At 38.4% G+C, this 22,652-nt stretch overlaps 2 protein-coding genes and 1 pseudogene across 2 annotated transcripts; all 3 read right to left on the reverse strand.

Moving 5' to 3' along the window:
• Window positions 1–1,500: 1,500 nt before the first annotated feature.
• LOC120256927 lies at window positions 1,501–11,364 on the reverse strand (annotated as a pseudogene).
• A 2,025-nt stretch (window positions 11,365–13,389) lies between these two features.
• Window positions 13,390–14,190, reverse strand: LOC120256920 (subtilisin-like protease 1). Its single transcript, XM_039264583.1, has one exon. It carries the CDS (start codon window positions 14,188–14,190, stop codon window positions 13,390–13,392), a length of 801 nt encoding a protein of 266 aa, XP_039120517.1.
• A 5,982-nt stretch (window positions 14,191–20,172) lies between these two features.
• LOC120256921 (subtilisin-like protease 4) lies at window positions 20,173–21,990 on the reverse strand. The gene has a single exon (XM_039264584.1). It carries the CDS (start codon window positions 21,988–21,990, stop codon window positions 20,173–20,175), a length of 1,818 nt encoding a protein of 605 aa, XP_039120518.1.
• Window positions 21,991–22,652: the final 662 nt, after the last annotated feature.

Genomic DNA, 22,652 nt, shown 5'->3' on the forward strand with positions numbered 1-22,652 from the left:
ATTATTGATGGATGGGGTTCTCTCTCCCTCATCCTATTTTATTTTTTGTTATTTTTTTTGATTAATGTACCACATCTAGTGGTTCGTTATTTTCTGGTGATGATCATTATTCAATTCACTGCATCAAATATCATTTATTAAAATTGCTTTTAAAAGCTATTAAAAGCTATTAATTAGGCCAGATTTAAATCCATTAATTTCAAATTCGGGTTTAATACAACTATATATTAATAAATGTTCTAGAGAAAATTTCATGTCAAAAAAATTTAGTGATAGATAAGAAACCATCAATAAAAATATATTATTGATGGATGGGGTTCTCTCTCCCTCATCCTTTTTTATTTTTTGTTGTTTTCTTTTGGTTAATGTACCACATCTAGTGGTTCATTGCTTTCTGTTCGCCTCTTGGGCTCTGTGGAGGATTTTTGTACTGTTTTTATTTTAATGAATGTGGTTTATCCACCTTTTAATATATATATATATATATATATATATATATATATATATAACTCTATTTTAATACTCCCTCCATTTTTTTTATTTGTCACAAATCTATGTTTTTTTTAAAGGTGGAAAACCAATATATATTAATAAGACTCATGTTTTTTTTATCTGTCATTTTCTAACATCAAGAACCATTTATTATTATTTTTTCAAAATTACCCTAACGCTCTATTCAATTTTTTTTTTGGAATTAAATATGAGAGAGAAATGTGAAAATATAAATTAGGGGTATTTTTGGAATTATAACAAATTTTTTATAAAAGTCTGTGAAATAACTAAATTTATTGGTATGTGAGATTCAGTTAACCATGACAGATAAAAAGGAACGGAGGGAGTAGATCATGGGCTTATTACAAAACACAGCAACATATTGGTGCATGTTCTTGATATAAGTGTTATAATTGAATAGTTAAAGCTCTCTCAAATGGTTTGAGCGCTGAGAAATAAATGCTTGCATTTCAATTTCCTTATTTTTTCCTAAATAAATATATGAATTCAAATAATGAATTTGGTAGTTTTTATTAGATTAACTAACATGACAACCACTACATAACCTAGTAAAAGTCACCTTGAATAGTGGATGACTTGTGTAGTACTATTCTAATATATACTATATACATACTGTGAAAATGTTGTATCAGTATAGTTCACCCACTTTTCATTGAGTTCCGTATTGGGAGGAGCCGTATTCTTCACCACTCCATGATTGCAAGTTAGGGGGATTTACCATTGTGGGGTTATAGTCCATGATATATATATCATTTTGGGCTCACATATTAGGCCCTAATTGCTCCACCCACGTGGTTGTAAACATGAAGAATGAATTGTGTATTATCATTGATAAAGATGAACATATATGTACAGAGGAAAATCTGTGCATCCCTACAAATAAGTAATTTATTAGCAACAAATTAGGCTGTTAACTATAAATTAGTGATTACAATAAAATATATACAAATCTTTTATTCTTAATATGGAAGATACAGGAAGATTGATTCACCCCTCTTTCAAGTTGGATGGTGGATATCTTGTACTCCCCAACTTACGAACCATAGGAATAAAGATCTCTTTTCCCAGAGATTTGGTTAGAACATCTGCCAATTGATGCGCAGATTTTACAAACTTTGTTGTTATGGAGCCATCTTGAATTTTATCTCTTATATAGTGATAATCCATTTCAATGTACCTTATACATTCATGAAATACTGGATTCGCTACAATATGTAATGCTACTCTATTGTCACAATACAATTCAGCAGGTTCTTGTTGTAGGATTCCCAAATCTCTGAGCAAATACTGAACCCAAGAAAACTCACAGTAAGCTTTTGCCATTGCACGGTATTCTGCTTCAGTTGAAGAAAGTGAGACAGTTTTCTGATGTTTTGATTTCCATGAAATAAATGAAGGGCCAAGAAAGACACAGTATCTTGTGGTTGATCTCCTGGTCATCGAGCAACCTGCCCAATCCGAGTCACAATAAGCTCGAAGTTTAAGATCATTATTTAAAGGGAAGAATAAGCCTTGACTAGGTACGCCTTTTAAGTAACGGATAACTCGAAGGGCTGCCTCCATATGGAGCTTCCTAGGTTGATGCATAAATCTGCTAAGAATATGAACAAAATATATGATATCTAGTCTTGTGATAGTAAGGTATATCAACCTCCTAACCAATCTTCTATATTGGCCTGAATCTTTAAGCAAGTCACTATTATCAAATAATTTTAGACCTCGCTCCTTAGGAGTGTCAATAGGGGTTGCACCCAATAATCATGTATCCTTAATAATCTCTAGACCATATTTGCGTTGGGAAGCAAAGATTCCATTTCTAGATGAAGAAATTTCAATGCCATGAAAGTATTTTAATTCACCAAGATCTTTGAGGTAGAAATGGTCATGCAGAGATTTCTTGATTATAGCAATGCTAACTGGATCATTTCCAGTAATCAGAATATCATCAACATAAATTAGAATAGCACTGAAAGACTTGCCTTCTCTTTTAGTGAACAAAGAATAGTCGGCTTTGGATTGCACATATTAAATGATCAAATAGCCTCTGAAAATTTTGAGAACCATTGGCGTGAGGCCTATTTCAGACCATAGAGAGATTAATGCAGTTGACAAAATAGATGTTCCTTCCTTGTCTTCGAATCCCCGGCGGTGGAGACATATAAATTTCTTCATGAAGATCACCATGGAGGAAGGCATTATTGACATCGAGTTGGTGAAGAGACCAACCGTGAGTAGCGGCGAGAGCAAGCAAGCAGTGGACTGAAACAAGTTCCGCAGTAGGAGAGAAAGTATCTTGATAATCTACACCCTCCAATTTTGTAAAACCCTTGGCCACTAATCGGGCTTTGTATTTGTCAATGGAACCATCATACTTGTGCTTGATTTTGTAGACCCAGCGACAACCAATGGGTTTCTTGCCGGTAGGAAGAGTCATCAAAGTCCAGGTACCATTGACTCAGAGAGCCTCCAATTCAGATTGCATGGCCGCCTGCCACTCAGGATGAACTGCAACCTCATAATAACTATTGGGTTCTGTTTGTTGACTAATCTGAGCAATAAAAGACTAACATACAAGTAGATAGCGGTGATATGAAACATAATTGGCCAGTGGATGGTGGATACCTTTGGTTGGACTTGGAGTTAAGGAGGTTGATTGATTGGAGCAAACATGCAAGCAAATGTAATCATTGAGCTTGACTAGCGGACCGGTGTGGTGGCTGGAGCGACGAAGGGGAACAACTTTGGGTTTAGATGTAGATGGGTCAAAGGGAATGAGAGATAGTTCAAGGAGAGAGAAATCAGACACAGGAGGAGAGGAAGAAGTATTCAGAGATGCAGGAGAGGGAGAGGGAGAGGTTGTAGGAGATTAAGGCAGAGTGATTATGTGTGGAGCTGAGGTTTTTGGACAACGGGCATAAGTGTGAATGATGGGCAGGGCTTGCGGTGGTGATGGAGCAGATGAGAAAGAGAAAAGAGGAGAAGAAGTGCAGGGATTGGACTCTAAAGCTAGGTCAGTGGTGTCATGGGCCACCAAAGGAATTGGGCCAAAATTATTAGTGGAAGGGGTGATAGTAGAATTGGTCTTGGTTAACTTATAAGGAATTGGGCCAAAATTATTCATGGAATATGACATCACGGCTAATGAAAAACTTTTTGGTTGATAAATTAAATAGTTTGTAAGCTTTTTGACCGACGAGATAGCCGACAAAAATTGAAGGAAAAGAGCGATGGTCAAACTTATGGGAATGATGGACATTAGTAGCATAGGCTAGACACCCAAAAACACGGAGATGAGAAAAAGAAGGTGACCTCGAGTAAAGAAGTTCAAATGGAGTTTTGAAAGAGAGAATAGGAGAAGGAAGTTGATTGATGATATGGACAGCAGTTAAAACACATTCTCCCTAGAATTGAGTAGGGAGTTGGGCTTGGAATTTCAAAGCTCGAGCAACTTGTAATATGTAATGATGTTTGCGCTCCACAACCCCATTTTGTTGAGGTTTGTAACACAAGAATGTTGAAATACGGCACCATGATCGTAAAAAAAAAAAACAAAGTGAGAGAAATTCTCCACCATTGTCACTTTGAAAAGTTTTGATGCGAGAATCAAATTGAGTGAGAACATAACTGAAAAAGCGTTTTAAAAGTGATTGTGCTTCATCTTTGTGCCGCATCAAGAAAATCCATGTTAAACGTGTATTATCATCAACAATGGTAAGAAAGTAATAAGCACTAGAAAAAGAAGGGTGGCGATAACGACCCAAAATGTCACAGTGAATAAGCTCAAAAGGTTTTATAGATGAAATAATACTAGTATTGAAAGGTAGACGACTTTGCTTAGCCAAAAGACAAATAAGACAAGCATTATTTGACTCAACAGAAAAATTCAAAAAGTTCTTGGCAAGGAACCTCAGACGAGATGGTGAGACATGGCATAGCTGATTATGCCAGAGGTCGGTGGGTGAGATGGTGAGATTGCAGACTGATCGGTTTGAGGATGAGGAGATATCCGTTGTTAGTGCCATCAAATAATATAATCCATCACATTGTTTACCCAAACCAATCATCCTCCTCGTAGCCAAATCCTGCAAAATACACCAATAAGGAAAGAACGCCACGGAACAATTCAAGCCTCTAGTTAACTGACTTACAGACATCAAGTTGACTTTTAATGTAGACACAGATAACACATCATACAGATAATATACTAAATTCAGAGGCAAAGATCCTTAGGCAAAAATACTGGTGATAATGAGCAATTTGTATATGTGTGCAATAACTTTAATGAAGAAGTAATGTGGTTTGTCACCCCACTATCAATAATCCAACTGTGGGAAGTGACAGTGGACAAACCTGGCTTTGTTACTACATTCACTTTAGAACTAGAGCCTTCACCTTGATTATTGAAAAGTGACAAAAGTTGTTTGAGTTGGGCTTCAAATAGAGCAACTGCAGGCCTACCTTTATCCTGGCTTGATGCCTCAAAAATGTGATTAGCCAAATAAATATCCCTATTTGAATTTTGGCTAAAATTCTTCTTTAATTTTGGGTAACCTGGTGGATATCCATGTAGATTAAAATACTTTTGGGCCCAATGGCCCAAATCTCCACAATATTTGCATATAGGACGACCTCTTCCTAAACCATGACATCGATCTTTATCTTGACGTCCTATGAATTCCCGTGCTTAAGGAGGAGATCCATTAAAACCCTGTGATTGCTGCTCAGTTCTTATTGCTATAGAAGGAGTCGTCTTGTTGTGAATTGCTGCCATGGCTATGGTGCTAGTACTTGAATCGCCAAGTAAGATCACCGAAATGAGGATGCGCTGCTTCTCTTCTTGGGTGACTAATGAGTAAGCTTGTTGGATTGAAGGCAAAGGGTTCATAAAGAGGATTTGACCTCTAATTACATTATAAGTCTCATTCAAACCCATCAAAAATTGCATCAGTTTTTGTTGATTTGCTTGTGTTCCATATGAAGCATCTGAATATGTGGCTAATTCATCCCATAAGCTCTTTAATTTGGTATAGTAGGCGAAAATAGAGAGTTGTTCTTGTCGAAGAGAAGCTATATCTTGTTGAATCTCAAAGATTCGAGGTGCGTTGCTTTGAGAGAATCGCTCACGAAGATCCTCCCAAACTTCATGAGCAGTAGGATAATATATCACATTGTCTGCAATTTCTAGTTCAAGAGTATTAATGATCCAAGAATGGACCAAGTCATTGCATTGAGACCAAAACAGCATGGCCTTCAGGATTAATTTCTTCTAAAGGAACCTTGATAGAACCATTAACGAACCCGAGCTTGTTTTGGGAGTTTAAGGCCAGCGTCATAGCCCATTTCCAACCAAAGTAATAGTCCCCATTCAAGGATTTGGAGACTATAATCATACCTGGATTATCTGAGTGATGAGTGAAATAAGGATTTGAGAAATCTGCCTTCAAGGAATCTGCAGAAATTTTAGAACTGCCACTTTTCTTGACAGGATGAGTAGGTGGTGGAGGCAAATCTTCACCGGCCATGATGATTGAAAAATAGATACTACACAAGAGATTAAAGTGCAGTGATGATGAGTTAAGATCTTAATCTCTCTTTGATACCAGGAAGAAGAAGAAGAAGAAGAAGAAGAAAGAAGAAGAAGAAGAAGAAGAAGAAGAAAGAAAAAGAATGAGAGTAATAGGGATATGAAACTCTAAATATTCAAATCAATTCATTCAAAGTAAAAGAACTCATACTTAAAGCTATTATAACACTAAAGACAAAAACATTAAATGCATAAAGGAAACATAGTACTGTGAATTCAAAATAAACCAACAGACAAACATAGTGAAAGTAAGTTGACTTCCCAACCATTGAGTGCCAACATAGACTCATTAAAACCACTTTCCAGTTTCTCTGATAACCTTAATCAATGCATGCACCTTGGGTTCCAAGCCATTACTTTTTAGTCTCCTCAAACTATGCGCCATCCCAACTCCATGCAAGCCTTATCTTTGCTGATTTTCAGTCAATGTTTTCAACACCTCCCCTTGAGTGAAAATCATACACTCCCAACATTGTCTTTAGGTAGAGATATTTTTGACTCCCCAACAACTTGGTCAGAATATCAGTAACTTGTTCTTAGTACTATAATGCACCAATATTATCACACCTTCAGCTATTAGATTCCAAATGAAATGAAACCAGATTTCAATATGCTTTGTCTGACCATGAAGAGTTGGATTCTTTGCCACCGTAATTACTGACACATTGTCACACAAAATTAAAGTTGGATCTCTCTGCTCAAGTCCACAATCACTAAGCATTCTTCAGAGCCAAACACCTTGGCAACGTAGCAGTAGCCAGGATGTACTCAGCTTCAGTTGTTGATAAAGCAATGATATCCTACTTCTTCAACTGCCATGATATTACACCCGAGCCTAAGCTGAAGACCATCCCTGATGTGCTTCTTTGATCTTCGACGCAGCCACCCTAATCACTGTTTGTATACCCAATGAGCTTAAAGTCTTCATTGTGTGTGTACCACAACCTATTGCCCATGGTTCATGCTAGATACCTCAACAATCTTTTCCCAGCACCATATTGATTCACAGAAGGATTACTCATGAATCTTGAGAGTACTCTTACTGCGAATGCTATGTCGGGCCTAGAATGTTATAGATAGATTAGCTTCCCAACAAGCATTCTATATCTCCTACCATCTGCTCTAGGTGCTTGATTATTAGCATTGAGTTTTTCATTTTGATTCATTGGAGTTGTCACAACTCGACAATTTAGCATGTTGCATTGTGCTAGCAGATTCTCCAAATACATTCGTTAACCAACAAACACCCCATTAGTTAACTGGATTACCACCTGCAGCCCTAGGAAGTAGTTCAACTATCCTAAATCAGACATTTCAAAGGCATCCTTCATATATGTTTTAAACTCTTCAATCAATGTTGATGAAGAACCCAGATACACTATGTCATCGACATAGAGACAAACCAGCAAGACCTACCCTTCACCTCTAGTTTTCTTATAGAAAGCATGTGCATTTGGACTCCTCTTGAAGCCAAGTTAGATAAGATAATTGTCGATCTTGCTGAACCAGGCTCTGGGTGCCTGTGTTAGCCCATAGAGAGCCTTGCTAAGCTTGTAGACTTGGTTCTCCTTCCCTTCAACCACAAAACCTTCAGGTTGTTCGACATACACATCCTCAACAATTTTTCCATTTAGAAATGTCGATTTAACATCAAAATGATAGAGAGACCATTTCAATTGAGCACCAATGGCAAACAACAGTCTGACTGTCTCCATCCTCACCACGGGTTAGAACACCTTCTCATAATCCACTCCAAATGCTTGAGTATATCCCTTAGTCACCAGCCTCGCTTTATGCCTCTTCACCGTTCCATCATAATGAAATTTTGTTTTGAATACCCACTTAAGACCTATCTTCTTCTTGTCTGTAGGTAGAGTTGTTAATCTCCATGTATCATTCTTCTCGATAGTTGCAAGCTCTTCCAACATTGCCATTTTCCATTCTTCAACCTTCAGCTTCTTCATAGGATGTTGGATCAGTGACTCGCAAAGCAAAGGTGCATCTCTCATAGATATCACTTAGAGATCTAACTCTTCAAGCTGGAGTTTCATCTGAGGATGAACCACTAAACTCCTCCTGAGTTTCTACAATATCAATTCTCTCAAGTGTAGGTGCAACTTCAACTCCATGTACCGTGTTTTCATCAACAATCTATGCACCTGAATTGTCTTCAGTTGCTGAATTTTCAACCACCATAACAAAATTTCTTCCAGTTAATTCTTTGTTGACCTTCCAATCCCAATAAAGGTCTTCATAGAAAACCACATCTCGATTGATTATAACTTGGCACGTCACTATGTTATATAACTTATAACCCTTTGACACTTGAATGTATCCAATGAATATACAATGCTCAACCTTCTCATCAAATTTTCTCAAGTTTTAAGAATGGATGAGTGCTCGAGCAACACAACCAAATAGACACAGGTAATTTACAATAGGTTTAGATTTATACCATACCTCATATGGAGTTTTTCCAGTCACCGTAACAGTTGGAGTGATGTTAATGAGATGTGTTGCCATAGCAACGGCTTCTACCTAGAAGCTCTTGGGAAGACACTTGGATGTGAGTAGAGTGCACGTCATCTCCACAGTTGTCCGGTTCTTCCTCTTGACTACTCCGTTGTGTTGTGGAGTATATGGGACTGTTAGCTCCCTCTTGATTCCAAACTCTGAACAAAATCTCTTGAACTCATTGGACATAAACTCCCCACCATGATCAGTACAGAGTGCTTTAATCTCATATTCTGCATGCTTCTCCACAAGAGCCTTGAATGGTCGAAAGGACCTGAAGGTCTCTGATTTTGACTTAATGAAATAAACCCAACAGAACCTGTTGTAATCATCCACCAAGAGAAGAAAATACTTACTCCCACCAAGTGAAGCTTCCTCCATAGGTCTACAAAGATCGGCATGCACCAATTGTAGTCTTTCAGTGGTCCTCCAAGTTCTTTGAGTTGCAAAAGCTTTTCTTACTTGCTTTCCAATAGCACATTCTTCACATCGTCCCGAATCAACAACTTCAGGAAGACCTAACACCATGTTTTGTTGCTTCAGTTGAACCATGCTTTGCATGTTCACATGCCCCAGCCTTTAGTGCTATAGCATAGAGAGATTAAGATCCCTTACTGCAACATTTGCCCTTCCAAGTTCAAAGGTGAAAAGTGGGAACATATTGTTTCCTGTTCGCGTTACACTAATAACCTGAACTCCTGTGTCCTTATCCTTGATGGAGCATACATTATCTTTAAAGGTAACTAAATATCCTTTCTTCACCAGCTACCCCACACTTAACAAATTGTGAGCAAGCGTTGGGACAAACTGTACTTCATGCAGTAACCAATCATTTAAAAACCGGACTGGATCGGTCGGTTGAATCGGTTGAACTAGGAATCGGCCGCCAGTCCGGTTCATTTGTATATATTGAACCGAGTTCTAATTGAACCGGCCATGAACCGTTGTCTGACCGGGAACCAGTAAACAGGTTCAACCAGACCGACCGGTTTTTTTTTAAAAAAAAATTGAACTTTGAATTTATTTGGTGGTTCATGTTGTATTAATATTGGAAAATTTGAATTTTATTATGTTGAAGTTGTGAATTGAATCAATTGATGCTTGTGAACTTATTTGGTGCTTTGTTATTTATACTTTGTAGATTTGTAGTATTTTTGTATATAACTATGTATGTTCATGTTGAGAAATTAAATTTTATGTAGAAGTGAAAGTTGTGAATTCTTCAAGCTTGTACCTTGTGGTAGTGGTGGGCTTGTTTGTTAGTTGTTGGTCTTGTTTTTTAATGTAGTCTTGTCTTGAATCTTGTAGAGTGTAGACTTGTAGTTATATACTTATATTTTAAAAATAAAATTCAAGTAGGAATTGTGATTTGTGATTATTGAGATAGTAAAAGAAATAAAATTTTAATTTTATAGCTATATTTATTAAATTTCTATTTTTCCCCATTTTTTCTGATTTTAATGGAATTTTTTTATAATTTTATGAAATTTTATTATTTTTTAAAATTTTATTTATTTAAAAAAAAAATAAAAAATAGAAATCATTGAACTGGCCGGTCGAACCGGTTGGACCGGTTGAACCGCGAACCGGTTGGACCGGTTCATCAACTCATCCGGTTTTTAAATCCTTGGCAGTAACCTCACAGCTCCATCACCAATGTTCAAAGCAATTGTGCCTAGTCCTTCAATAGAGAGCTCCTAATCATCTCCTAACCTCACCTTATGCTTGTGAGTCTCATCTAGATGAGTGAACTGCTTCTTCTCACCGGTCATGTGATTGGAACACCCATTGTCCACCAACCACACCGTATCATCTCTAGAATGATCATTACAGCAGGCCATGAAAAGATTAGAGACCTCTTTCTCCTCAGCAACAAACGTAGAGCCTTTCTCTACTGGTTTATCTTTAAGCCAGCAATTTGCCTTGAGGTGCCCGTATTTTTTGCAATGATAACACTGCACTGAGCTCTTATTGCCTCTATTTTCATGGTTTCCTGAACTTCGCTGCTCAGGACTTGCACCACAGCCTCTGCTTTTACCTCGTCCCCTGCCAGAGCCTCTAAACCCTCCTCTGTTACCTCATTTCTCAGCATCTCTCGGATTAGATGCATCACCTTTCATATAGAAACCCTTCTTAGTCCCTTTCTCAGAAGACAGGTTGATGGGAATCTCATGAGCTTGGAGAGACCCACTCAGCTCATCCAAGGACATCTTTGCAATATCCTTATCCTCTTCAATAGCTATAGCAACATAATCCCACCAAGAGGAGAGACTTCAAAGAACTTTTCCAATAACTTCCTCCTCTGTTAGTTTATGCCCAATGGCTTTGATCTGGTTCACAATAGTGACCACTCTTGAGAGATACTCTTTTATTAGTTCACCTTCTTGCATCTGGAGAGTCTCAAACTTTTGTCAAAGTGTTTGTTTCCTCACAGCCACAACTTTAGAAGATCCTTGGAACTCTGTCTTGGTCATCTCCCATACTTCATGAGTGGTACCAACTTCTGCAATACGGTATAATATGGGTTCGTCAACGGCTTGTTGTATCAAGCACAATGCTTTGGCATCCTACTTTACCACTTCTCTCTTCCGAGTTTCATCTTCTACTTTCAGTAAGCCCTCCTCAACCAACTCCCAGAGCTCATGGCAATGGAAGAGAGTCTTCATCCTCAAACTCAATCTGGAGTAGCTTTCTCCAATGAAAATGGGCACAACTGGCTGTGACAAACTCATAGCATTGTCGTTCGTCACCATCAAGACCAAGACTACATCCAGCTAGCTCTGATACCAGTTAAACTCGATAACAACCAGATTGGAGATAAAGAAGGACACAGGAAGAAGAAGAAGAAGAAGAAGAAGAAGAAGAAGAAGAAGAAGAAGAAGGAGAGTAATAGGGATATGAAACTCTAAAGATTCAAATCAGTTCATTCAAAGTAAAAAGACTCATACTTAAGCTATTACAACACTAAAGACAAAAACAATAAATGCATACAGAAAACATAGTACTGTGAATTCAAAATAAACCAACAGACAAACATAGTGAAAGTAAGTTGACTAAATAACCATTGAGTGCCAACACAGACTCATTAAAACCACTTTCCAATTTCTCTGATAACCTTAACCAATGCATGCACCTTGGGTTCCACGCCATTACTTTTCAGTCTCCTCAAACTATGGGTCATCCCAACTCCATGCAAGCCTCGTCATTGCTGATTTTTAGTCAATGTTTTTGACAGACCAATATTTTGTTGCGTCTACCATTCTTATAAGTGTAATTCAATATTTCTCACTAACATAATTTTGTCAAGCTTTTGACACTGGCATTCATATGAGCGGCACTCTCCCTGTAGGAAGGATTAGTAGCTTTGGTGGCACCAAAGCCGAGGATCAATTATTGGTTAATGTTTCATGCAATATGAGGGACAACTGAGATGTGATCTATAACTGAGTTGACACAAGGATAATGTTGATAAACGTAAATACACACAAGATATATACCACACTGAAGAAGATTGGGTTTGCGCTAAAAGTAGTGTAATACAACAAAAAAAGATAACATATTTAGTATACATTCATGAAATAATGGATACAAATGATGAAATGAAGTTAAATGTTTTTTGCTTATTAATTATGGTAATTGGAAAGATTAATTCTTCATTATTTCCCGGAGTCATTGGCAAGACATGTTATGGGTTTTCACAAAAAGAACTTCTTTTTTGTTAATTATAACTAAGTGAGGTTTTAGTCATGAAAGCCCTGATCATGGGACTAAACATAGGACATATTATCTGCTTCAGCAAAACTTTAATGATGGTGTAGACGTGAGTGGAGTTTTGTTTGCTTTAGATAAATAATCTTAGCGTGTATGCACATATTGTTAAATATTGGCTTGATATCCTTGGGATGAAGCCAAATCTTGATCTTTTTTAATCCAACAGTCTAGATTGCTCTATTGTTTATATAGGGTTATGTTTGTTGGGTGTTATGTAATGAGGGAAAAAAGAGAAAAAGATAGAGAGGGTGATTTCTCTTGTATTTTGGAGAGTGAAAAGAGTGGTGTAGAGGAGAGCTCTTGTTCTTGCTTGATCTCATTAAAGCAAGGTAAGACCCTTGTTTTTGAGGTAAGGCTAGTTATTAGAACTTATTTCTTGTACTCTTGTACTCTTATTATCCCCCATGATATAGTGAAGTATTGTTCTCCCATGGATGTAGGCTTGTTCTTAGCCAAACCACGTTAAATTGGTGTCTCTTACTTTATTCTTGTGAGATTGGTTGTATGTTATCCTTGCATTGACCATTCATTGTGTGATTGCTAGGCATTGTGATATTGCACACCAAGTGTTCGACGAATTACCACATTAGTTATGCGCTTCCTCACACGCAACACATATTAACTTTTTTTCAACTAATAACATAAGTTCATTAAATGCAAAGGTACGAAGTAGTGCATCAAATTCCTGAATTATATATGAAGAGATTATTTTCCCATGAAATTTTGGTCAACGCAACACAGTCAGTTCAAACATGCTTCTTACATAGGACAACTACTACATTTATGGGTTTTAGAATGCGATGTAGATGAGACTTGTAACATTGTGCTTGTTGGACACCCATGACAACTCTCCTTGTCCAATGACTCCAGAGCCTGGGTGAGAACCATTCATAGTGAATGTGATATTATAGGTAATTTGTTGTTCTAATCGGCTGAAGCTAATCTAGTATTGAGAAAGGTACATTTTCACAAATGGTAGCTCTATGAATGTGGCATTATAGATTTCCCTAGCATCCCCCCACGTTCGTCACTGTTCGACTAATAGTGGTGCTTGTTGAGCTCGATGTCATTGGTATGCCAATTGAGGGATAATTGAGTTGCTCCCCAGAGATGGATCTAGTGCAGTACTGTGTGTTATTTTTGGTGAACCTTCTCACTTCTGTATTGTTATTAGAAAAGATTCCGCAAAGATAGGCAACATAATCATCTAGTTCAATGTTGTAGACGAGACCTAGATCCATGGCATTCGTCGCATTGACTTGCCCAGCTCCCCGGTGGAGAACATTGGCACTATCATTAAAAGTTGCTTTATCGAAAATTGGTCTTCCATCTAAGTCGAATGTGTTTGTTGTGGTAATGAGTGCTGATTGGATCTCTGGTATTGACCATTGACGCTTGTTTTCATACTTTAACATGCTCATAATAAGAGCCACAATTCCGGAGACATAAGGTGCGGCCATGGATGTGCCACTTGCAAAGTTGAATGTTTTTGTTTTTAGACCGGATGGAAAAAGCCCAACTTCCATTGGCCATGCAAATAGAATATTCACTCTAGGTGCGGTGACGTCTGGCTTCACAATGTTTCCGTTATACTTGGCAGGGCCTCTCGACGAGAAAGAGGCCAATGCTGGAGATAGGTGAATATCAAATATAGTGCCACCAAAAGTGATCTTTGCTGTTGGTGTTGAGTTTGACATAATATAATCTTTAAGTTGAATGGTATCTTTGTAGCTCACATATGCTACTGGAAGATGGTGAGCATATGAAGATGTTGTGTTCCCATACTTGTCAAAATTCATAATGATCATGCCGGCACCTCCAGCATTCCTAACGACATTACCTTTTTAAATGTTCTCTATATCTCCAGTCTCACACATCACAATCTTATCTCGAACATTGATGCCCGTTAAACTCGAGCATATTAGTTGCCTATATCGTCAGTTGCTACCTGGATAAATTACAAGGGGATAAAATTTGTTAGCAACCATGTTGGGTTAGTAGGCGCTTTCCCCATGGAATTGCGTCCTATTGCCGAGTGTCACAATTGCTCTTATTCTTTGATCTGTAGTTGTTGCACCAACAACCATATCCCACAGTGCAGCATGACTCAATGTCTCTGGGTCTGGGCCATAGTTACCAGCAACTGTGCAGGGGAAGATCCCCTTGTGCATTGCTGAGAACGTGCCAACAGAAGTAGGCAAGAAACCACGTCGTGCCCCAAAGGACATTTGGAGGATATGCACCCCATCTTGCTGCAAACCCACAGATTGCTTCTTTATATGAGAAAAGCATCCACGGCTCGCCTGTATCGAGAGTAGTGTTGGGCAAAAAGGACTTATGCCAATTCTCTAAATCCTCGGTGCCTAAGAAATTTGAGCCCTCTGGCTTCAGTACGTGAACAATGTAGGTTTGAATTTGGCTAGTGTTTTCACCATGATCACTAACTATGGGCAATAGCTGACCATGAACCAAGAGAAAAATGTTAAATGAAAGAACAAATTCAATAACCAAGAAAGAAACAAAGCCACCCTTGAACTGTTCCATTTGAGTGGTGTTTTGAAAGAATTAATTGAAGAGATCAAATAGCCAAGGTGTGGATGAGGTTCATGCTCTATGTGACATTCCAATTTATAGACTATATATCTATGACTCAAGATTGCACATCGTTGAAGGAATTTGCAAATTTTCATTCATACCATACCCTATGCATCTCATCAAAATTGTGATAATTTATTTTTCTAGTAAGATAGGGTACCACTTTGAATTCATACACCAAATATAATTGCCTTGGATGAAGGATATATAGCACAGATAATTTTGAATTTCAGAACAAGCTTGGACTTTGGATGCCATGAAACAAATACAATGTTACTATTATTCAGAAATGCATGTATGGTGTGCTTTCTCTTTGTATGTTGTCCTTTTGACAAAGTATTCGATTCCCATTAAGAAGTTTTTTTTAAATAAATTAATCCTACAAAAGGAAGATCGAGAAGTTTAAGGATGATCTCTAAACAAGGCTCACGGATTATATTGGCTTATATTGATGATAGAATCCGATGAGCCCTCTAGTTTTGGAAGTACTATCCTTGTTTGAGGCTATTGCACCTTTCATTAGCTTTATAGCAATCACCTTGAAGTATATATTTGGATCATTAGCATCCTGTGTGCCATAGAGTTGCTATCATTCTTCCAAGAAGTTTTTCTTTTCCTTTTTTCCCCATTAAAGCCTTAATAGACATCTCCGGACACAATACATCAGATTGAATTTTTTACTAGGTCACTAAACTTTGACTCATTTTTATTTTGATCACCAAACTTTAATTTCCATCAATTTGGTCACTTAATTTTAATTTAATTTCATCGGGCAACAAATCAAAGATTTCAACCCAATTAATTACATGGTTATCTGAAAATCCGAGTCAGTTCTCCCCATAACACATTGTTAAGTCTATTGGAGGTATCCATGTCATTGAAAAAAAACACATCATTTATTTGGGGGTCAAAATCCCTTGATTTACTACCTAGTGAAATCAAATTAAAGTTGAACGATCAAATTGATACAAATTGAAGTTCAATGATCAAAGTGAAAATGAGCTAAAGTTTAGTGACCTACTAAAAACTTTACCCTAAACCAAAGCTCCCCAACAGTGTCATGGCTTTTTAGAGGTCTTTGTGATTTAGCTTCTTCTGTTTTAAAACCTTTTTAATTTGTTTGATAAAATCTATCAATCCTTCTTGCACTTCTCTTAATTTTATTTGATCCCTGATGCTGTGAGATTCCTATTGTCTTCAAACCTACTTATTTTATCATGAACATTGATCTTGGCTCGCTTAACGTTGCTGATTTAATTTTGGGTGATAACTGGAATTCTCATAGGCTGGCCTCTTTGTTTGGTGATAATTTTGCTGAGTTCTTTTCTGGTCTTGGTCAGACATATTGATTTCAATGAGAGAAACCATTGGGTTTGGTACCCTAAGTCTCATAACATCAGGATCTCCTCCTCCATTTATCATTTTTTTTCTTTTACTGGTAATACAGGAGATTCTGAACCTTGGGATGGATGGAGGATTATCTAGAAACTGAGGGTGGCCCCCGTGTTAAGCATTTCATTTGGTTAGTCATGAAGGGGAGACTTTCCACCAGTGATAATCTTCATTCTATCTGTTAGTGCAACCGCACTATTTATTGGCATGATTTGACACCTAGACCAAGTGACGTGGCAACCAAGGTGACAAAGCATAATTGATGATGTGGCAAGCATGGTGACATGGCAAGTTGACTTGGAGTGCAAGGCAAACATCTTGAAGATCTTGGTGGAGCTATTTTTAGTATGTCTACAACATGGGGCCAAATATCTTGAAGATCATGGTGAAGCTATCTTGAAGATCTTGGTGGAATTATTCTTGGAAACATGAAGACAAGATCATATCAAGACCATATTTAGGTGATATGATTGAAGACTAAATATGGTGGAGCTTAATTAAAGAAAGATCTATTCATGGTGTGAATGAAGATATGATTTGAAGAATCCTTGATGATTGAATTGATTGATTGAAGATCTATTGAAGGCAAGATTTGAAGACCAAACTTGGGTGAATTGAAGATCAAGTTTGGAGAATCTTTCGAAGACCAAACTTGGAAGATTGAAGACTAAGTTTGGCAAGTTTCATGAAGACGACGAGGACGTGCGCCCCTTGCGAGGGGACTGCGTGATGAGGAACTGAGGAGGTGGGCTAGTTGCCGGCAGTCGGGATCGGGAGATTTGGCTACATCGACTCGGACTAAGCATGACCGGGAGGTTGATGGGTCTTGAGGTCGTCCCACAGCGTAACGGGAACTCGGTCAAGTCGTGATCGGGGACTATGTTGCAACTTATGTTACAACGGGGAGTTGCATGATAGCTAATTTCAGCAGGGTTTTTAAATTAGTAGCCGTGAGATTCTAAAAGAGGTATGTGCTATATTTGGGATGTTGAGGCGTCTATATAAGCTACCTTGCTCGTAGATTGTAGGAGTGACTCTTGGAGGAGAGTGTGTGAGCACCAAACAATCTAGTGAGGGTAGTGATCTTTATTGTTGAGAGTGTGAGTGACAAGTGTTTGTACTCATCTATCTTTTACCTCTTTTAGTGGATTGTTTATCTCCGGGCTTGGCCCCCGGGACGTAGGCGAGTGAGCATGAACCCGGGTTACCAACGTTGTGTGTCTCCTTGTGTTTATTTGTGTGCTTTTTCTTTGTTGGTTTGTGTGAGACTTATATGAGTGCTTGAGTGTTACCTAATACCCACAAACCACACCGGAGGAACTAACACTATCAACCTTGGCCCGAGAAATTTTTGCATCCTTTGTGGGTTGAATTATGAAACTGACGAGCATTTATTTCACCATTGTACCAAAGTTCATAAACTTTGGAAATCTTATTTCTTCCATGTCTGCCAATCACATTAGCGTCCCAGATGGTTTTACCTCTGGGGACTGGCTCACCAAGCCTCAGTATTCTATGAAGATGAAAACTATTATTACTGTAACTGCTTGGTATATTTGGAAGTCCCGTTTGTTGAGGATCGCGACGCCGGCAAACCTCTGTCAGCACCCTGCTGGAGAGAAAGATCCAAGTAAAGAGAGTGAGAACCTGTGAAGAAGATGAGAAGAACAAGCTTTAGTTCTCAGTCAACAGAAGTCAAGTGAAGTAGAAACTAAGAGCTTGCTCATCCAACCTATGAGCATGCAGTCTTCATAAATTTAATAGTCAAAAGTAGAACCAGACATTATATTTTTTTTCACTACTAATATCCTGATTGGCTAACTTAACACATTAAGTTTCATCTGATTGGCCAGCATGATTCATTAAGTTAAGCTTGATTGGTCAGCATCCTTAACACAGAAACTATATAATAATATAAGTCAAAAAGTTGATAAGAAAAGTCTCCTGCTTCTCCCGATCGACCATGCTCAGCCACTCCTCTATCCCATGCTGTGCATCCCCCATTCATGCCGTCACCATGCTCCTATCCAGAGCTCCATCATGCTTCCCATGACTAGGATGACGGCCGCACTGCACCAGACTTCAATCACAGCACCACCTCACCACCAACACCGTTGTGATGTGATTTTTCGAAACAACAGCCCAAATTATTCTGTCATTGCTCATAGGGCTTTCAATCATACATGAGAGTTTTCTTGTGCTAACAGAAATCTTCTTGGCAGCAAACTGATTCTGAATAATTTCTCAAGTGCTGATGGATTATTTATTTTCTCTTCTGCAACTTGGAATGGCAGCAACCAGGTGTTTAATAGTGGTTTCTTCATTTCAGATGCTACTCATTCTATCCATCTTGCAGGTTGCAGTTCTTCTGCTGCTGAGCATCATAAGGAGGCAAAGGTTCAAGCGCTCAATGTTGCTCTTCAGACTGCTCTAAACCAGAACCTTCACATTCAGCATATTTTCATTCTGGATGCAGAGATCAATTTTCTACTTCATTCGATCAATGATCTTACCTACAATTGGCGCATCACTCCTTGGATCACCAACCTCAGACTCTTAATCAACTCTCTTCAGTTTCCTCGGATTCATATAATTCCGCGTGTTTGGATGGTTCCTACTATTAAGCTGGCTTCTATTGCCAACAACTTTCATGCTTTAACTCTTTTTCATTGGCTCATGAGAAGTTTTCTTGTGTATGGTTTTAATTTTTAGGATCTGTTTGTTTGTTCCCCTCTTTCATTGTTTTTTTATTTTCTGATTAGTTCTTTCCTCCTGCTGTTTTGGTTTTCTTTTTGTTTCTATGTTTGTTTAGCTGCTTTTGTAGTTGGTCTTTGTTTTTCTTTCAATAAATTAGTCTTGGTGCTCTTTTTTTTTTTAAAAAAAAAACAGGGGACATGGCTTTTCACAAAAAGCACGTACTTCTTTTTTGCTAATTATAACTGAGTGAGGTTTTAGTCATGAATGACATGATCAAGGGACTAAACATAGGACATATTATTTGGTTCAGCAAAGCTTTAATGATGGTGTAGACCTGAGTGGAGATTTGTTTGGTGTTGTCATTGGTTAATTTAGATAAATAATGCTAGTGTGTATGCACATATACTGACCCTTTTTTTTCATTTTAATAACATTAAGTTCATTAATAGGACTAACAATAATTGAGCTATAAATGCATAAGTACATAAGAGTGCACCAAATTCCTTAATTATGAAAACATCATCTTCACAGGGAATTTTGGTCAAGGCAACACAATCAACTCATTCAGGCTTATTGTATAGGATGATTACTACATTTACGGGTTTTAGAATGCGATATAGATGGGACTTGTGACATTGTGCTTGCTGGACACCCATGACAACTCTCCTTGTCCAATGACTCCTGAGCCCGGGTGAGAACCATTCATAGTGAATGTGATATCATAGGTAATTTGTTGATCTAATCGGCTGAAGCTAAGCTGGTATTGAGAGAGGTACATTTTCACAAATGGTGGCTCTATGAATGTGGCATTGTAGATTTCACTAGCATCCCCAACGTTGGTCACTGTTCGACTAATAGTGGTGCTTGCTGAGCTCGATGCCATTGGTATGCCAATTGAGGGATAATTGAGTTGCTCACCAGAGATGGATCTAGTGCACTGTTTGTTGTTTTTGGTGAACCTTTGCACCTCTGCACTGTTATTAGAAAAGATTCCGCAAAGATAGGCAACATAATCATCTGGTTCAATGTTGTAGACAAGACCTGGATCCATGGCATTTGTCGCATTGACTTGCCCAGCTCCCCGTTGGAGAATGTTGGCATTATCATTAAAAGTTGCTTGATCGAAGATTGGTCTTCCATCTAAGTCCAATGTGTTGGTTGTGGTGATGAGTGCTGATTGAATCTCTGGCACTGACCACTGACGCTTGTTTTTCGTACTTTAACTTGCTCATGATAAGAGCCACAATTCCGGAAACATGAGGTGTTGCCATGGATGTGCCACTCACAAAGTTGAATGTCTTTGTTTTTTTAGGCCGGATGGAAAGGGCCCAACTTCTACTGGCCATGCAGATAGAATATTCACTCCAGGTGCAGTGACATCTGGCTTTTACAATGTTTCCATTATATTTGACCGGGCCTCTAGATGAGAAGAAGGCCAATGCTGGAGATGGACGAATATCAAATATAGTGCCACCGAAGGTGATCTTAGCTGTAGGTGTAGAGTTTGAAATAATATAATCTTTAAGTTGAAGGGCATCTTTGTAGCTCACATGCGATACCGGAAGATGGTGAGCTTCTGAAAATGTTGTGTACCCCACTATGTCAAAATTCATAAGGATAATACCGGCACCACCAGCATTCCTAACGACTTTACCTGTTACTATGTTATCTTTAGCTCCAACATCACACATCACAATCTTATCTCTAACATCAATGCCATTTAATGAATTTCTTAAGCAATATAGTTGCCTATTTCGTCCATTGCTACCTGGAAAAACAAGGGGATAAAATTGATTAGTAACCAAGTTGGGTTGGTAGGCGCTTTCTCCGTGCAATTGTGTCCCATTGCCAAGTGTCACAGTTGCTCTTATTCTTCGATCTGTAGTTGTTGCTCCGACAACCATATCCCACGGTGCAGCATGACTCAATGTCTCTGGGTCTGGGCCATTGTTACCAGCAGCTGTGCAGGGGAAGATCCCCTTCTGCATTGCTGAGAACGTGCCAACAGCAACATCATCATCAGTAAATGAAGTAGGCAAGTAACCACGTCGTGCCCCAAAGGACATTTGGAGGATGTGCACCCCATCTTGAATTGCTTTATCTATACCTGCTAAAACACCATCTGTTCCGCAACCTCCAAATTTCCAACACACCTTGTACACTGATATAAAGGCTTTTGGCGCCATACCTGCTGCTCTTCCAAGAGCTTGGTCGAGGACCTCCGCATTATCCACAAAGTTGCCTGCTGCAATGCCGGCCACATGTGTGCCGTGACCTTGATCTATGTCACTTGGCGGAGTGGTGCTATTAGCTATATCGAAAGATTGTGCTGCAATGACTTTTATCATTGCAAGGTGTTTGAAGGTAACAACTACATTCCATCCTGCTGGGCGGGGAGGCATTCCTGTGTCATCAAAAGAAGGATGGGGGCATGTGAATGCCTGTATCCAACACTCAATGATGATCCCCTCACCGTAAAATGAGTTGCTTGTGGACCAAACTCCAAATAAAGTGCTCAAGTTTAGGAATTCATGAGTATAGGTTGTGTGGAGGTGAAGCGTTCTGCTCGGATTGGCACGAAGAAATCCATCCATCTTCTCCATGTCTCTCACTTCTTCTGGTGTTAATCTTGCTGCAAACCCGCTGATTGCTTCTTTATATGAGAAACGCAACCGTGGCTCGCCTGTATCAAGAGTAGTGTTGGGCAAAAAGGACTTATGCCAATTCTCTAAATCCTCGGCACCTAAGAAATTTGAGCCCTCTGGCTTCAGTACGTGAACAATGTAGGTTTGGATTTGGCTAGTGTTTTCACCATGATCACTGACTATAGGCAATAGCTGACCATGAACCAAGAGAAAAATGTTAAATGAAAGAACAAATTCAATAACCAAGAAAGAAACAAAACCACCCTTGAACTCTTCCATTTGAGTGGTGTTTTGAAAGAATTAATGGAAGAGATCAAATAGCCAAGGTGTGGATGTGGTTCATGCTCTCTGTGACATTCCATTTTATAGACTATATATATATATGACTTAAGATGGCACATCGTTGAAGGAATTTGAAAATTTTCATTCATATCATACTCTATGCATCTCATTAAAATTGTGATAATTTATTTTGTCAGTAAGATAGGGTACCACTTTGAATTCAGACACCAAATATAATTGCCTTGGATGAAGGATATATAGCACTGATAATTTTGAACTCCAGAACAAGCTTGGACTTTGGATGCTATGAAACCAATACTATCTTACTATTTATTATTCAGAAATGCATGCTGCATGGTGTGCTTTCTCTTTGTATGGTGTCCTTTTGACAAAGTATTCGGTTCCCATTAAGGTGTGTTATTTTTAAATAAATTAATCCTACAAAAGGTCTCAGCTCACTAGACTAATATATACTTTAAGTCCTTATATTATTAAATAATCGAGAAGTTTAAGGATGATCTAAACGAGCCTTTTGTGAACTAATTATATTCGCTTATATTGATGATATATAGAATCCAATGAGCATCTAGTTTTGGAAGTACTATACTTGTTTTGAGGCATTTGCACCTTGCATTAGCTTTACAGCAATCACATTGAAG

The sequence above is a fragment of the Dioscorea cayenensis genome, unplaced genomic scaffold (assembly GCF_009730915.1).
Source record: "Dioscorea cayenensis subsp. rotundata cultivar TDr96_F1 unplaced genomic scaffold, TDr96_F1_v2_PseudoChromosome.rev07_lg8_w22 25.fasta BLBR01001723.1, whole genome shotgun sequence".
Taxonomy (NCBI): Eukaryota; Viridiplantae; Streptophyta; class Magnoliopsida; order Dioscoreales; family Dioscoreaceae; genus Dioscorea; species Dioscorea cayenensis.

Bases quoted from the DNA above. Each gene is read 5' to 3' on its own strand.
- LOC120256920 (XM_039264583.1), bottom strand. From the start codon at position 14,190: ATGATCATTATGAATTTTGACAAGTATGGGAACACAACATCTTCATAT.
- LOC120256921 (XM_039264584.1), bottom strand. From the start codon at position 21,990: ATGGAAGAGTTCAAGGGTGGTTTTGTTTCTTTCTTGGTTATTGAATTT.